Genomic DNA, 17,713 nt, shown 5'->3' with positions numbered 1-17,713 from the left:
CATGTGGGTATATCCAATAGCAGTGTCTTTAAAACAGGAGCCTTGTATGCCTGCCCTCTGCAAAGCTGGTAAAAGTCTCCTGGTTGCTGTAACAGTAATAGCACAATAAATACTCAGAGTGAACTGTGCTGAGTACCTGTAATCTGGGACTATTTTTCTTTATACTTTTTTTCCCCCACAGTTGTAAAGGTATTCTTTCCTGACTGCTTTCTACATTTTCTCATTCAGTTCATGGACAAATGAGAGCTGACTCCTGCCCTAGGCTGCCCTACTTCTGCAAAATTAATTTTTCTTGCAGCAATATGAGGAAGGGGTGGATCTTAATTATTTTACCAAGTAACTTTTTCAATATGAGAACAATTAATAAATGATTGAGGAAAAGAAATTCTGCATTTGTTCTCCAACCTCTATAAATAAGATAATTACCTTCTCCAGAGGGAATGTAGTTGGCAGGAGTTTCACAGGGAACTCTTGAACTGTTTGACATGTTTTAAATGGTTTATCAAGCAAAATCAGTTTTAAAAGGAAAGGGGCTTGTCAATCAGTCAGCTTGTGTTGGGTTGTTGATGTCCCCCTGTCAATCAGAGCAATAACAGCTTTCAGAGGTGGCTGAGGAGTTGCTGGAGGGAGGGGAGAAGCAGCTGTGATAATTTGGGGTGGGGAGGGGTGTTAAACATTCCTATTTTATACAAGTGACATGTAGTTTCTTGGAGCATCTGATTTATTATTATATGGATTCAGGCAGAGTGTTTGCAAAATTTACTCTGCTTTATGGGACTGCAGCAAATGTAAACACATATAATTCAACAGTGCCAGAAGAAAATGAAGGTGGGAAATAATCTTTGTCAGCAGCAGGAGGGGTTTAGAGGGAGCTGGGAAAAGGAGAGAAATGGCAGAGCTGTGACCGAGAATAGTTGGGGGCTTTTTTTCATCTCCAAGAGGAAGACTATGGGTCACTTTTGAGGAAAATGGAGATAAAGCAGTGCCAGGGGTAAGGGGAGATTTGTGCCACCACTGGATGGTGCCCAGCACTGGACTGGCCATGGGGAAGGTGTCCTGGTGAGTTCCCTGCCTGGGACCCAGGGTGCAGAGGGGCCATGGGGGCTGACCCCTGCAGCAGCCAATTCCTTCACTCAGCTGGAGCTTGTTTGAGCTCCAAACACAAGCAAGAAGATAAGAAACAGAAACATCAGCAAGAGAGAGATTTGACAGCCAAGCTGTGCAGAAACCAGATGTCATTCTTCAGAGCTTGCTTGCTTTCACCTGGGAAACTTGGGTTATTGCACCTCTGCCTCGGGGTGAGGGAACATCTCCCTCCCAGAAAAAAGCCTGGTTTAGGACAAGTTTTAGTCATGGTTTCAGTGGGATTCCTGGTTATGGGTCTGTGCAACCACTCACATGTATACAGCATGATGTGCAACACAACCCAAGACTCCCACAAGGTTCCTTTGTGGCAGGAGATGCTTCCTGAGGACACAGGGCCCCCAAGAGTTCCCTGCTGCTGGGGACAGGAGTTCTTGCTCACCAGTTCAGTAGATGTCATTGCTCTGCATCAGATTAATTTAGGCTCATTTTTTTTCCCAAAGGCTGAGGGCTATGTAGTGTGAAATACCTGTTCCTGCTGCATGTTCCAGTGGCTGCTGGTGAGGGTGGGATTTGCAGGGGATGCACAGATGTGGATGGAGCTGTCTGGGAGTAGCACTAAGATAACGTGTACATGTGGTGGCAAAGCAAAATCTACTTTGGGAATTTACTCTGGCTTTTTGGTCTTTCTAATTATCCGGAGAATCCAAACCGAGAATGGATTCTGAGACTGTTGAACAATTTGGGAAGGGGGAAGGGGAAATGGGAAATGCCATTTTTTGTTATTCTAAGTTCTTACCTTAGTTCTGCAGAAATGTATTTAGTTTCTATAAAACCCTGTTGGATCTATAGGTATTTCTTTTCTTAGGGTGGGGATTTTTGGAATGTTTTCTGAAGCCTACAATGTGTGGAAATGTTGGGATTTGGTTTCACCTTCAGACTGAGCTTCATTGCACAGTACTCCCTAAATCCCTCAAAGTCCTGGCCTGCAACACAAATGGGCTCTGTATTATTCAGCTGAGGATGCAGTAAATGCTGAAAGGCTGATTATGGATATTGATGAATAATCAAATTACGCCAACACAATTCTTAGAGGAATCTGCCAGATGTCCTAGAAAATTTTCATCTGTTGGGAGAAAAAAAAAAACATCTGAAGTGGTTTGAAAGCATGGTAATCCTGTGACCCCTACCATCACGTTTTATCCTTTTTTTTTTTTTTTTTTTTTTTTCTGTTTTCAGTGTTAGTTTCCATCTGCTACACTTCAATATGTGGTTAAGTGCCCTTTCAAAGGCTTTATTTAACTCCATTTCAGAATTCAGTGGCAATATATCTATATTCATGCAAGACTCTCAAGGTTTCTTCTTGAAATACTTTTCGATCCTCAGGTGAAATTACATCCAGGATATCAATAGTGTAAAAGAGTATCCTGGAATCCAGAAAGCAAAATTGAAAGCAGGATTTGACTTATTGTGTTGCATTTAAGATCCAGGTCTGATTTCAGTTAAAATCTTGGAAAGATCCAGCAATAGGCATCGTATATTAATCAGTGTAAAATGAAGGCCAACCCTGCTGCTTCACTTTGAGGAGGAATCTGCCATTTTTCATTGTTTTTCAAGGACAAGGTAAATTTGGAGCGTTGGCAAAAGTCTTTGTATAGTACCTAGACCACATGACTAAGAAAATAGTGATCTATGGAAACAAAATGCTCATGAAATTATAAAATGCTTCAATCAAGTCTCAAACTGACGTATTTGGGAAGTGGAATCTTCCTTATTGATTCTCTTTGGTCACTTACTGTGCCAAAAGGTTGTTCTGTCTCTCCTGGGTCCATATGATCCCACCACTGCCCTTGTCCTTAACACCAAACCAAAAGAAAGTCAGATGCTTCTTGTCTTTCCCTTTCATATTTTTCTGGCTTGGTTTCCTTCTTCCACCATGTTTTGTGCTGTTTTTCCCAAACTTGGACTCTTTAAAATACAAGTGGAAACTGATGGTCTTATCCAAACTTAGTAACATATTGGATAGCTTTGCTCAGAATAATTGCTTCTTTCTTTTCATCTCATCTCAGTGTTTAAAGAGCAACAATACCTCATCTCTGCTAAACCTTTGAACCTTTCCTGGATAGCATTTGGTAAGTTAAATTGGTGATCCAGCATTTGTTTAGCTGAGCTCTAAAAAGCTCAGATGACACAATTCAAGTATCTGCAGGTATAAATTTGCACCTTGGGATTGTCAGAAATAATTTAAATTTTCCATTTGATCGTCAAGATGCTTTTCACTATTAAAAGAGAAAAATGTTGTACACCTTCCACACTGCTGCCTTTCTGTCCTACTGATCCTACTTTTTTCACTTTAAAATGGGAAAGAATAGGTTTAGCTGCCATGTAAAAATATTTATAGACCTATTGCTTTATAGACAACTGGAACTCTGTAGCTGAAAATGATCTAGGTACCTCTGAAAGATGCATTTGGGTAATTGGTAATGAGCTAAGCATCTGGAAGAAGCAGCTGAGCAAAGTCAGCCACTTCATTATGGCTTTTTGAGCTGTTTGCCAGACTGGTGAGCTCAGATAAACCAGACTGGTCATTAAATAAGATGCACTGAGTAGGCAAATTTCCTGATTAAGCAAATTACAGTGTTCCTTTTGGTAATCTGTGGGTTTAATATGCACTTGCAGAGCTCCCCACTGTACCTGTGTCTAGGAAAGGCATCGGCTCAGGCACGTGCTTGGAAGAAACTTGTGGAGCAGCACATTGGCCCAGAAGACTTTGGTCCAGAATGAACTTGTTACTGAAACATTTCCCAGATGTGTGAGCAATAAATCATCTCCTCTTTGCACTTCAATAGAAACAACCATTGCCACTGAATTCTGGGCCAGAGCAGGCTCTGAACATGGCAGAAAGGGGCTGTAACAGGGTTTGCCTTTGCAAATTTGTGTCTGTTGGCTCATCCCATTTCACTAATTGCACCCGTTCCCCACCTTGAGCATGGCTCCTCTGGGGCATGGCATGTGCCAGAGAAGTGTCAGCAGGCTCTCTGGTATCTTAACTCTGCTTTTATATGTGCTAATATACCTCTTTTTTTTTATTATTCTGCTTTTCCCACAGCTGTTTTGTAGTCAGCCTCATTGCTAACCATATCCTTTATCATGCACACTCCTTCACCCTGACACTGATTTCTGCAGCCTGGTCCTGTAGGGTTGGGCATGGCCAAAGGGAGATTTCATGTGTCTATGGCCAGGAATCTTAGGCTGGAGCTGTCCTGCCATTCCAATGGAAGCTGTGATTAAATTCTGGAGCACTTTTGTGTTTCGTGATGTTGCCCAGAGGCTTGTGCAATTGTTGCCCATATCCAGCCTGAAAGTGCACTTTGGTTTTATTCTGTTTTTTCCTTTTCTTTTCTAATCAGTTCCTTTGTATTAGCTATCATGCTCCTGCTTGTTAATTGAATTCAGACTCGACATGGATTAGCATTATGGCCGGAAGCCTAATTCTTTAAAGGGATATACAAATGCTGCTCTTAGGTTAGTCATTAATTACTTTTATTTATTAGAGCTTATAAGTGTGGCCATTTAGGCCTCATCTGGCAATTTTAACTGCGACTGCCTCAGCTTATTTCTGCTGGAAGCTGTGCAATGTAGGTCAGGTACACTGCAGTAAAAGGGATTATGTTGTTTTGATCATTCACACTTGCTACAGGAAACATCATATTCTTTCTGGGGAGTGAATATGGCTGTAGCACGTGCTGGTTCTCCCTATAGAATGGAAACTGTATTTTTCATTAGATTTCATGTATTCCTTTGTTGGAAGGATCTCAGATGGGTGGGAAAGCAAAGTGTTTACACATAGTCAATCTGGTGTTTGCCCAAGGTCAGCAGGGCACTTGTACTTTTAATTATATTCTCAGTTAAAATAAGAAGTTAAGTTTAGCAAATGACAAGACCTAAGTACTTCTAAAGAAATACTTCTCTTTTTCCTCTGCATCTCTTCTGTAAAAATTTTTCATCACTGATTTCATTGCATTATCAGGACTCAAATGAGAAACACTGCTTATGAGCAAATATAGCATCTGAATGTGGGCCAGGAATTCCTTTTACAGTATAAGCTTTTGTGTGAAATAAAAGCCAAACAGCTGCTCACAACTTAAGTCTGAGTAAGTGATCTAATGCTATTGCTCTGGTCTCAAATTTGAGGCTAAATTGTTTTTTTGCCAAAGACCTCGTGCCAACCTACCTGGTCCCAATTTGTGAGAACAAAGTATATTGTTTCTGCTGCTCTGGGACTGGAATCACTTTATTTGCCTTTTTTTTTTTCCACTACAATTTCAGACCTGACATGGGAAGCTTCCACAAGGTTGAGAGTTGACTTCTCACCTCCTGTCCTCCAGGAGATCTCTCAAGTAGGAAGGTGCCTCCTTGCAAGACTGATCTGAATGATGTGTAGGGATGTTTTATTACACTTGAAGGCTCTTTCTGGCTTTTGATTTACTGTACTCTTTTACTCCTCAGATCTATTCTCAATCTTTTTCTTTTACTTTTGCCATGCTCTTCATCAGCTGTTCTGCAGGCTTTCCCTGCCTGGAAATACTGTAAAGATGAGAACTTCTCTAGTTATAAAAAGGACAATTTCCCACAGCATTAGGCAGAGACTGTATCCCTCAAATATATGGTTATGCACTTGCACTTTCACAAAAGGTTATAATTCCTAAAGAATTTGAGTTGTGCTATAAATGTACAGCTAGAGCTTAAGTTCCTGTCCGATTTATTGCAAACATATTAGCAGAAGGGAGAAGAAAAATGCAGAGGCCAAGAAATGTCATGTCCTCTCCCATGATGGTGACACCCTTATCTGTACCCAGAGAAATCACAGGGTGACCCCAGCCTTATTCTTCTCAGGGCAAAACTGCGATTTACATGTTTGTTCTAAAAATTGCTTATTTTAATAGAAACTATGAAGAAGGACATTTGGGGCATCTGTATGTTGTACATACAAGTTTATGTTGTTAATGAATTTTTTTCTACTTAAAAGAGAGAAGCCTTTTTTTTCTTTCTCCTTGGGTCAGCAAGTCTGCTTGCAGATGGTCTGCTCTCTTTTTGTGGCATTTAGGGACTTAGCACTGCTGGGTTAATGGTTGGATTTAATGATCTTAAATGTCTTTTCCAACCTAAATGAGTCTGATTCTTGGATTAACTGCTTGTTGGATAATTCACGGCAGAATGAATTCACATATCAATTTGAGTGTCTGAGAGGAGGATCACCTGTGTCTAATTTCCATCACTTAACTCTGTTGGAGACAGTGTGGGAGTTTCACTGGATGTTTTATATTGGGTAAAATTATTTTGAAACAGACAACCTTGTTAGTGTCTGTAACTTACAGCTTCTTATTTGTGTGACACTGCTGTCATTGAAATAAAATGATGTGATTTTTTTAGCTTTGCTTTGTACAGCTTTTACTTATGTTTTACAAGGCTTCATCCACATGGAGGGGATTTAGCTGTTTGCATTTTGCTTGGTTCTGTTTCACTAGGATGTGCTTTTTTCTTGTCTTTTGAAGCATATGGCATCATGTAGCCCTGGTCAAGGTTAATGCAGACAATGGAAGTAGAAACAGCTCCAGAAGCTGACTTCATATTTGCTTGACAGGCTATTCCTGATCTTCTCTCTATATAGAGATGATGATGCTTGTGGAATAAGGTGTAGAAAACAAGATAGTTCTTACAAAGGTGGAGGAAATGCCTTCTGCATGCAGGAGATTTGGGGTGGAGAGAGGGTTACACAGGAGAAAATGTTTCTTTTGAAGACCACAGGAGGAAGAATTTAACAGGTTTTGTAGAGATGCTGGAATAGTCACATGTAAGTGCAGTGTTGGATGAGTCTGGAAACAGGAAAACTTTGATTTTTATGTTGAATTTGATTTGTAACATAGAAGCAGATTCTCTTGATATTACTGTGATGGTTGTGGGCGTGTTCTTAGGATGTGCTTGGCCCCATCCCTTGGATGCTTTATGGTTTGCACATGGAAGCTTGGGCTCCCCTTCATAGGAAACTGGGAAACAATGAGGGTGGAAAATCCTGCCAGAAGGGGCATTATCCACAGACTGTGTCTGCAAGTGTGGGAATAACATTTAAATACAAAGGATGTGATTTTTTGCTAAAAATCTCCAATATATACGCTTCTCTGTAGTCACTGGGATCTTCCTTAGATAACTGTGTTATTCATCTGCTCTCAAAGTCTTGATTTGCTGGTTTCTCATTTTTCACATATTGAAAATGAGAATATTTTATTTTTTTTTTCTCTGTGGGATCTTGGCTCTGGAATGGCTAATTCTGATTGTAGATAAGACGCATTAGCTTTGAGTACTTCCGTGCTCCAAAGATGCAATTCATCAAAACCCAAGTACTTTGTGTCAGATCTGAATGTTTCACAAGAGATTTTGTAATCCAACATGTCAAGCTTGTTTAAATGTGAGATTGCAACTGAAAGCTGAAGGAAGAAGTAAGTGCTTTGTTATCTTCCTTACCTTACAGAAGTGTCTTGCAGTTCTTAGGAAATAAAAGAAAATTGTCTTATTCCTGCAAGAAATACACAACTACCTCATGTTGTACCTCATGCTCCTTAGGTGTGCATGTGCTCCTTGTGTTGGTAAACAGGCTGGTGTTCCATCAGGCAGATTTAATGATTCTAGTAGAGCAATCACCATCTTCATCTGCTGATTAAATCTATTGCTGATAACTTCTTAATTCTTCCCAGAGATGAGTTTGTGTTAGAAATTATTTGAGCAAGAAAAAGACTTCAAGGGTGTCTGTTTGCTCACCTCTTGTTCTGGGCAGTGCTGCTTTCAGTTATCCGGTAGCAGAATATAATGTAAGGGTCATGACTTTCAGTCAAATGCAGTGTGAGTTGGGCATCATTTCTGTTCCCCAGCTCTGTCACTACATGGATTTCTAGCTTGTATCCTTAGAAAAAAAATGAATTTGTGTTCATTTTCTAGATTCACATTGATACAGCTCTGTCTGACTTGCCTAACCAGTAAGTCACTGAAGAGATTGTGACCTGAATGTTTTTTTTAATCTTTCCAAGTGTTTAAAGTGTGTAGGAGCATATGGGGACGATGAACAGAGCTGGTCACTGTTCTCATAAAGAAACATGAAACCAAATATGTGTGCGTGTTTGTGCATAGACACTTTCTGAAGGATGTTCAGAGTTCCCTTCTCTGTCCAGGGCTTGGACTGAAGCAGCTGTCTCAGTGCAGATGTGGAAAACTGAAATCTGCCATGAAAACTTTTTTACCTTGCATATAGCAGCCTCCACAGCTGCCAAAATATGCATCCTCTTGTTTTAAAAATAGAGGGGGGGATGCTGAAAACATCTGCTCCTGCCCTGCACTGCAGCTGTGCCAGTGTATTATCTGGGAATGGCCTGAGTAAGGCCGGCCATAACAAGAGAAGAAAAATCCCATGTTTGATGTAAGTGCAATTGTGGCTTTATTCCAGTCACTTCTTAATTTATATCTCAAATTCAGTTTATCTTCGTGCCCTGATGACTAAACAAAAGAGCTGTATGCACTTGACTGTTTGAAGAAACTGTCTCTGGGTGTGGGAAGAAAAGAAAAAATATTATTTAGGGGTGGAGGGTGGGGAATCCAGAGTATGGAGTGAGTGGCACCATCTTGGTTGCTTTAAATGGAGCAAAATCAGAGCTCTGGTTTCAGTGGGTGTGCATGTGTCATTTCATGCTTTGAATGAGCTTGAATTTTGTTTTTATTTCTTTTGCAATCAGCATCCCCCCAGGGTAAGAGGGGACTTCTCTGACTAAAGATAAAACCACGCTTAAAAACTCTAAATTTCTCCCTGGTCTTGAAACATTGTGTCATCTCAAGCTACTTCACCTTGTGTGCAGGTTTTCTCGGTGCTGCTGAATGTTGGATTTGGGGCTTGGATTTGCTCTGCTGCATCTTGTTGGAACAATTTAAATCTGCACCCTATCCCCTCCTGGATATCCCTAATTTTGGGGGTAACCACCCATTTTAGCTTAGCTCTATGTAAAGAGGAGTTTTAGGCTGTAAACCTTTAGTACTGAGGTCCTGAGGTGCTTTAGTCAAAATAAATTTTAGATGCTGCCCTGTATTTTCCCAATAGTAGCAGCAATATTCCAGTTTGGCTCCTGGGGTGGATGCTTTGTTCCCTGCTTGAGCACAGCTCTCCCATGCATTGTGAAGAAGATGCTTTTGAAGGTATAAGAATGCAAACAAATTTTTGATGCTTTTGTACCTTGAAAGCAACTGGATCAGGTGTGGAAGTGCAAGGAGCTCTCCCCAGCTAACAGCTAGAGGTTGCTTTCTGGGTGGTTTTTGCTAACACATAATGCAGCCCAGGATTTCAGAGAGCTTTTGGGGCACTTGGGCCAAATTTGAAATGAATCTAGATATTACCTTTTATTTTGTTTTATTTGGAGGACTTCTGCAGACCATAGGTGCTGTGTGTTTCCAATCTGCATCTGGTATTTGCTTTGAGTCTTTGGGTCTGTTGGAACCCGAAGCCAGGAAGGTTCATGCAAAGTGTTGTGACCCAAAACTGTTTAATCTCAGATCTGTGGTCTCGGAGCCGCAGCCTGACTTGAATACCTGATGAGTATCAGCTGAGCAAGCATCCCAGCATCTGACTTCTGCCCATGAACCATAAACTTTTTCCTCAGGGAACAAGAAAGTAAATTGGCCTTTGTGCAGGAGCAGCCAGCTAGGCCAGGGCCGTGGTTTCCTCGTGCTCGATACCAGACCCCACGGTGCTCTGCTGCAAAGTTCTCCTTCCTTCTAAGTGAAGCCATATGAAAAAAAAAATAAGAAATCCACTTTTTGAGAGTGGCTGAAGCAACCAATTTGTCCAAGCCATTCTTCTGATTGATTCATTTTTAACTGGAAAAAATACCAAAAAAGCTGATCTATTGAAAGCAACTTGAAAAATGCCAAAAGGGAAAAAAGGGAAGAAGGGGAAACAAGTTAAACCATTTGAAGCTCATAAAAGAAAGAAAAAAAGAATTTAAGTGCAACCACATGAGTGGTGTAAAATTGGTGTAACACTTAATCCCATGTTAGAGCACAGTATGTTAGATATGAGTTCCTCCAGAAAATAAGGCCCTAAAATAACCTTAATGTTTCTGATTGAGAGCTCACAACATGATCAGCTCACTGAGTCATGCTTGCAAAGGAAAAAACCCTCTGGTTTCAAGATCCACTAAGAAAGGTCTTCATTTCACTTGGCCAAGGTTTTTAACTTGAATGCTCTTCCCAACTACTTCTTTGGATCAACGTAACAACAAAAAAGTCTCTGAGAGCCTCAGCAGCACATGGCTTGCAGGGAGAGATTGACCCAAATTTATGGAACAGGTCTGTGTAAGTGTTCTCAGTGGAAAAGGAGATGTGTAAGGGAAGGGCACAAGTTGGTGCCACAAGTTCTTGGCTAAAATGTGATTCACTGGCATAACATTTAACGAAGTATTGGTATTCAGTGAGGTTTTGCTGGACTCCCTCTCTTGCTAACATTTCAAACTCACTTTATCCTTGACAAACATTGATTTTACCTTATGTCCAACATTAATTTCCCCAGGCAGAAATTTATCCATCCAGCTGAAGGGATGGGAGGCAGCAATACAGCCTCCCCGCCATGGGAACATGGGTCAAGGACTAGATTTGGTTTAATTATAAGGGATAGAAAGATATTAAACACACATAGTGCCTGTTCTCCTGGTGTTGATGGATTACACTGTTCATTGAGCAGCCCAATTTACAACGGGTAAATTAGTTCAAACAAAGGTTATTTAATGTACTGTGGACAAGTACATGGGTTTGGCTTTTGACAATATTTTACGTGAATAATAAAGTGATGTTGATTTTTAATATTTCATTTACTTGCCCACAGTAGATGACATTAGTGGCTGCTACCCAGCAATTGTGAGTGTTTACTGTGAACTTTTTACCTTGTTTCTGAGGATCTATTCTTTAGATGCATCCATCATCTCTTCCTCATAATATTTTCAAATAGCAATATATTTCATGCTCTTTCTTTGTCTTGGGGTTACTAAATCTATCATCTTACTGGGAAACTTATGGTATTGTCAGAAATTGCATATTATGCCCTGGATTAAGGCTGTTTAGCTTGAACGTGACAAGTTGTTTAAAAATAGACTGTTATGCTTTGTATTCATTCTCTACTCCAAAACTCTCTTTCATAACAATGTAAATAAAGGACTCCCAGAACTGATACAGGGGGGCTGGCACAGTTAGAAGAAAAGACTCAGCTATTGCTCAATTTACTTTAATGCAACATAAATCTTAATTATATTGAACAAGCATCAGACTGCGAGGTCTGGGGAGATGGAGTCATTAGCTAACAGTTTGCAGGGAACATTTATCTCCAAGCAAATTCCCAGGGCTCCTTAATTTCTTTTGTAGTTTCTTAAAGTGGTTGAAAGCAAGAGGTATAATGTGGATTCACTTTATGCCTGGCTCATTAAGCAGTATCTGTAGCTGAGCTCCCAGAGTAAGCTAGAAATTGCTAAAATAATAATTTCCAATTGTGCCGAGCACAAACATTATCACATCTGCGGAGTCTGAGGTTGCAGAAGGCATTAATGACTCCTGTGCTGCTCCTCTGTGCTGCCCCCTCCTGTGGGAGCTGGGAGGTCTCTGTCCTGCTCACCCCCATCTGCAACACAGAACTCACACTTGCAGCTCTTGCCCAAAGTACTGGGTTTGATATTTTTCTTTTTGATTCCCACCAGAAACATTTCCTAACCCAGCTACTGGATGGAAACCTGTGAGCAAATTACTTAGGGAGCAGTGGTAGATGTTTCTACCAAGTGACTACCCAGGGCTTCTGTCTGCAGGTTGCCAATGCCATAGCAAGAGAACAAGTAGGATTTGGGGCTTCCACTGGAGCCCCTGTGAGGGCAGGGGTCTGCTGGAGCTCTCTGGTGGGCTGGGGAGGGGGAGTGCTGGACAGTGTATCCAAACTTCAAAGAGGAGAACTCCAGGACATGGCTGAAATTCTGGAGATGCAGTTGTGTCTTTGAGCACAGAAATGTTTATGCAACAGGGGAAATTCTGATAGGAGTGCAGAAATATTTAATGGTCTTTGTTTATCATCCTTTCCCAGCAGAAAGGAGAGGGAGCAATGTTGTTTTACAGATAAAAAGAGAGTTCTTGCTTTTTGTTGATATTGCTGCCACTCAGCAAATACTCCACTAGAGCTGGCTGACCTGCTGCAGAGGGCTGCAAAAAGGGGCTTTTTTTTCCAGGCTGGTAATGCACATATTGTGGGAGAAGTGATGCTTCCAGGTGCCAGGCAAGGAATGCTGGCTGCAGCAGAGAGGCTGCAACACACTGGCATGAAGGACGTGGTGTTATGGCTTTGCCAGGGACCTGGATGCTCTATGTGTGCTGGAGCAGTATTCTGTATCAGAATTTATTGTTTGAGTACTTTTTTCCCCTTAATTAAAGGTATTTTGTCACTTATGGCACTTTATTGATCCCTTAGCCATTACTGCCCTGTAGGGTAAGAATACAACCAAGACTTATATCTGAAATTATAAATGTATGACTAGATCTGGGCTGTGTCAGCAGCCTGCACAGAAGAAGCTCTGACTCGGATAATGATTAGTACCTAGAGATTCATGTTCATCACTTTAATACTTTAAATATTGTGATCTGCAAGTCTTTAACAGCCATTTGCAGCACGCAGGAACTGCACAGCAATGCTGCTTGCTCAGCAAAGGATTTTTTCCAGAATTTTGCATCCTGTTAGATCTGGGGTTCTCTATTATGTAAGCAATATTGGTAACTTCAAAACCTGATTTCCCAGCTTGCCTTGGTTTTTTCACCAGAATTATGCTGGGGGGAAAGAAATCCCAAACTGTATTTAAGTTGTGCAACGTACTAATATTTTTGGTATTTGGGAAAGGGGGGAAGACATGAGATGGGTCCAAAGGGCTGGACATGTGGTAGATACTCTCCTGAACTCTGTCCATGGGCCATCACTAACCCTGTGCTCTCTGTTTCCCACAGGGCCCCCGGGGAGGCGAGGGAAGCCCGGCCGGCGTGGAGAACCGGGTAAGCATCACCTGCCCAATGGCACTGAGGGCTGTCACTGCATGGTGGGGCAGCCTTTGGGTAATGACACCTGTCACCTCCATCTAACAGGCTGTGGAACAGGGGCTTCCCTCACCCCTGTGTGCTGGGCATGAAGGGTTTTATTAAAAACAAACAAAAAAACAACCCAAAACCCTAACAATCAAAACCAAATTAAAATTAAAGAAAAATAACAACCAATCAAAACAAAAAAAACCCCAGGTAAATCCTACTCAAAACACCCACAGCTTTGCATCTTTTATCCATCCTTCCATTTCTCTTAGCAGCATTCAGCCTCATCACTGCCCCACCCAACACTGTAGAGGGACAGTGAATTAGCATGGATATAGGGAATTCCCCAGCCATGTTAGATGGGAGGTGTGCACTGGCTCGTTCTCTGCAAATGGACATGTCCACATGTTGCCTGCCAGCCATAGGGGGTGGTGGTGTCTGCATTTGGGAGTCAGGGATAACCAAATCTCGGCCACCAGCCTTGGGCACATCCCCTGAGCATCATTGTGCCCTCAGCCCTGGCTGAAACCACAGGGCAACCCTGCTGGGAAGTTCATTTGAGCTGACTGTAATCCTGTGTCTCTGTCACTTGTTGACTGTAGTTCTGTCTGTCTGTTACTTCAGTGTATCTGCTGAGGTTTGGGGTTTTGTCCCTGCCTTTGAAATGGGAAAGGACTGACCTTGTTTCAGCCCTGTTTACATTCTGCTGCTGGGTCTGAGTGCTGCTGGAGAAGGGAGAGATGCAGCTGGCATTGCTCTTTCTGAGGAAAACAGACAGGGATGTGCCCAGAAAGCCAGTCTGGTTTTGGGATTTTCTCAGTGTGCTAGAAAGCAGCACATGAAATTACATGTCCCAGCTCTTAGGTTCTTGAACACAGAATGAATGGGAGCCAGTGGATTTTCATTTAGTGAGAAGGATGAATTCTATTCCCTGCTATAGAAAATTCACAACTGGGACTTTCAAAAAGGGCAGCATAGCTTTCTGATCACCAATATTTTAAACAATTCTTTTAACTCTGAGGTAAGGAAATTGAGTGGATTTGTGCTGCACATGAGCAGCAGCACATGAACTCGTGGACTGATGGACAAGAAAGGCAGGCAGACATTTCCCTTCTCTTCCACTGATGATATTCCAGAGTGAATTAGGGATTTTCTGAGATATTTTTGTTCTGAAGCATCAAGGATTTACTCCTGGCCAAGGGATGGGTGGTGGTGGATCCCAGCCAGCTTTGTTAATTTGTTTCATTTTCCCAGCAGCTGAGCTGTAGGAATAGCCACCAGACAGCTTTGATTCTTCTTGTGGTTGTTTTTTAAATATCACCTAAGGGCTTTAAGGAGCACAGTGGAATACAGAATTCAACCAAGGGCAGCTGGAGAGGTCAGCCAATGGATCTGATTTTATATGCAGGCATTTATGTAAACGCTGTGCAAGATGTGTCTCTGCTCCATACAAAAATCTGGGAGGTAGTGCTGAGCTTGCACATGCCCTTAAATCTCTTCTCCATGCTTCATGCAAAACTTTTGAAAAGCAGCATTTTCCCTTGTGCTGTGGCACATCTGTAAATGCACTTGAGCATCCCTCTGATGAAGCAGAAAGCTGCCAGGGAATCAATGCAGAACCAGGAAAAAAACAAGCGTTATAGAAGAAGAAAAAAATAAAAAGAAGAAATTAATTATGGATGATGAAAAAATTCAGACCTTAGTAACAACTTTTTTGAAATTTCTGCAATTGTGGAGGAAAATAGAGAAGAGTGCAGGTGCCACCCACTGCTCACAGCCACACATTCAGCCTCAGAGAGGCACCGCAGTGAAATCCAAGGAATGCAGTGCAGAGCCTGTGGATTGCCCCACTGCAGATACACAGGGAGCAGACATCCCACTGTGTATTGCTTTTGGCTGAGCTGCCAGATGTTTGTTTCTCCAGATAACTTGAATATATATTTCTATATTTGTTTGAGAACCTGACCACACATAAACCAGGTCCTTGTTCCTTCTCTACAGCTGATAAAAATGTGAATAAAACTTTGTTTGTGTAGCATGCTGGTGTCCATCCCCAGGGACCCTGCCTGCTTAGGGCTTCACAGCCTCAGACAAAGGCTGTTGGAGAGCCAGAAGGCTCAGCCCTGCCAAGAGAAGGGTTTTTCTCTGACATTCGTTGAAATGGTCACGTTGAAAAACCTTTTTGATTCATATTGAAACTCTCAATGTATATCTCTAAGAAACAAGCAGAGAAACTGTTAAGAGATACTCCTGTCCCTTTTAATCACACCCTCCTGTTGATATAAACCAAGACTGAATTTTGCTTTTTTCTCCTGCCATGATGGATTCAGATAAAATAAATTAATCCAACAGCTCTGTTTCTCTAAACCAAGAATTCATCATCATGAAAATGCATTAGGACAACTGCTCTCTTCCACAGATATGCACCATACCATAAAATATTAATTTTTAAACCATTTTTGGCAAAAAATATTAACTATTTAGACTGTTTGGATGTGGGACAAGCCTGGCAGCACATACTTCAAAAAACACTTGTTAAACCAATGGGATGAACCCCCATTGTCCCCAGAACCTATTGAGAGTAGGCAGTGGGTCCTGCTGGGGCCCTGCCTCTGGGCTTGGGCATTTATTTTGCTGTAGAGAAGCACAAAGGCAACAAGTTTCTCCCTGGGGAGCCCTGGAGGGCAGAGGGGGCTGCACTAAACCCCAGCCTCCCTTTGGGCTTCACATCTCTGGTGGCAGCTGGAGCTCCCTGTGGTGGGGTGATCGTCACTGCTGTCATCCCTCCCCTGACCTCAGACACAAGGATCAAGTACCCAGGGGAGTGTTTCTGCCACCACCAGCCCAGCTGAACAAACCAGGAGCTAAGTGAGTCAAATGGTTCCATCCAACCCAATTTATTTACTCTCTCCATCATCTGGCCCCATGGGAACCACTGCTGCAGCAAAGGAGCAGTCCTGGAGCTGGTCACAACCACTGCAAAAGAGGCCACTTTAAAAAACAATTTATCCCACTGTTGCTACCACAATGCCAGAAAATTCACACCAGCAGCTTCCCTGGGGAGATGTCACTTCGGCTGTTTGTCTGGTCCAACATGTCCTGAGCTCCATCCCATCCTGCCAGGACAGACACAAGGGTCCCAGCACCCTTTTTCCTGCACAGGATCATCAGCAGTTTCTTTGCCAGCTGGAAGGCAGGCACAGCCCTGAAGAGTCATATGCACCCACCCATGGAAGATGTGTATAAAAAGAAAAATACATTTTAATATAATTTTAGGTGGGATTCTCAGCCTTCTCTCACTGTGGGGTGGAAGAAAGGTTTTGCAGCACTTGCTGTCGTGGTTGGTCCTGACAACCAGCCTGCTCATCTCAGATGCAGTTCCTTTTCCTTGCCAAAGGCAAAATCAGGTTTAATGTCATGTTAGCTTATTTTTTCAATGTGATACGTCCCAGTGAGGACACAGTTCGACTGTTGGAGTGAGCGTTTGTGAAATAACAGGGATTTTTGCCAGGGACCTGGGAGGTTTTGCTTCCCCTCTTGCTGCCAGCTGGTGCTGTGTGAGTGGGATGGGGTATGGATGCACAGCCCTCACGGGGCTTTGTGTTTATTTCTTTTAAAGATTGAGCCACACAGGGGTGTTCCTGAAGGATGGATGAATAGGATCCAGGATTTGGGAGCTTAGTTTAAGTATTGGTTCAAAGGCTTTGCACAACTAGCTGGTGGGAGATGATGTTTCTGTCTCTTGGAATATCATTCTGCTTTCTTCCCCTGGCTTGATGATTGATCCAAAAACTGATCTGAAGCTCAGAATCTCTCAAGATAAACCAGCAGATAATCCACATGAAATGTTCAGCTTGGCAAGTCTCTGAGAAAGGCTCTGCTCTCTTCACATGAAGCAAGAGCTGCATCAGGACACCAACACCCAAAGCTGATGACTGATGGGGTGTTGTGTGACACCTTTGTGCCTTAGCTGTGCACAGCCACAGCCCAGGGGGATAAGTGTTGGCTGGTTTAGGCACAAAATTGCCTTTACAGGTGGGCCTGAGAGGGCATTTTTTTGAAGAAGTGTTATTGCATTGGAAAATCCTGACTTGGCATAATTACTGGGTTTGGCAGAAAAAGCTTTGTTTGCAAAATGTTTTCATTTCAAAAGCAGTTTTTGGGGAAATGTGTTGAAATTATTGCTATGGGATAGAAGTCTTCTGCCCATTGCCCATGATTTTTATTTCTCTTTACATTATGCTGCAGGTGTTGCCTTAATTTGAACTTCCAACAAAGATTTAATTCAAAGGAGGGGGTTGTTTGTTTGGGTGGGCTTTTTTCTTACAGCTCTTCTGTTTGTGCAAATACTCTGATTTGGAACAAGAAAGAATCTAAAGCTTTTATAAAAGGAAAAACCCAATGCGGTTACTATGCAGGGAAGGCTTATTTCTCTCCCAGCCCTATATGTACTTAAAATCCCATATTTTACGTATCAAGATTTACACTTTTGTAC

General features: G+C 42.1%; 1 protein-coding gene across 1 annotated transcript in view; it reads left to right on the top strand.

Annotated features, from left to right (window-relative positions):
* The window catches only part of COL23A1 (collagen type XXIII alpha 1 chain), a gene marked incomplete at its 5' end in the record, with an annotated part of 185,381 nt that overhangs the window by 122,103 nt on the left and 45,565 nt on the right, over window positions 1-17,713 (top strand). The window contains 1 exon segment of the mRNA XM_083871519.1: window positions 13,144-13,188. Within this exon segment, the coding sequence (XP_083727645.1) occupies window positions 13,144-13,188 (45 nt within the window).

This window comes from Zosterops lateralis, assembly GCF_965231275.1.
Source record: "Zosterops lateralis genome assembly, chromosome: 14".
Taxonomy (NCBI): Eukaryota; Metazoa; Chordata; class Aves; order Passeriformes; family Zosteropidae; genus Zosterops; species Zosterops lateralis.
The sequence above is the reverse complement of the archived record's forward strand: the minus strand, read 5'-3'. Positions and strand labels throughout refer to the sequence as shown.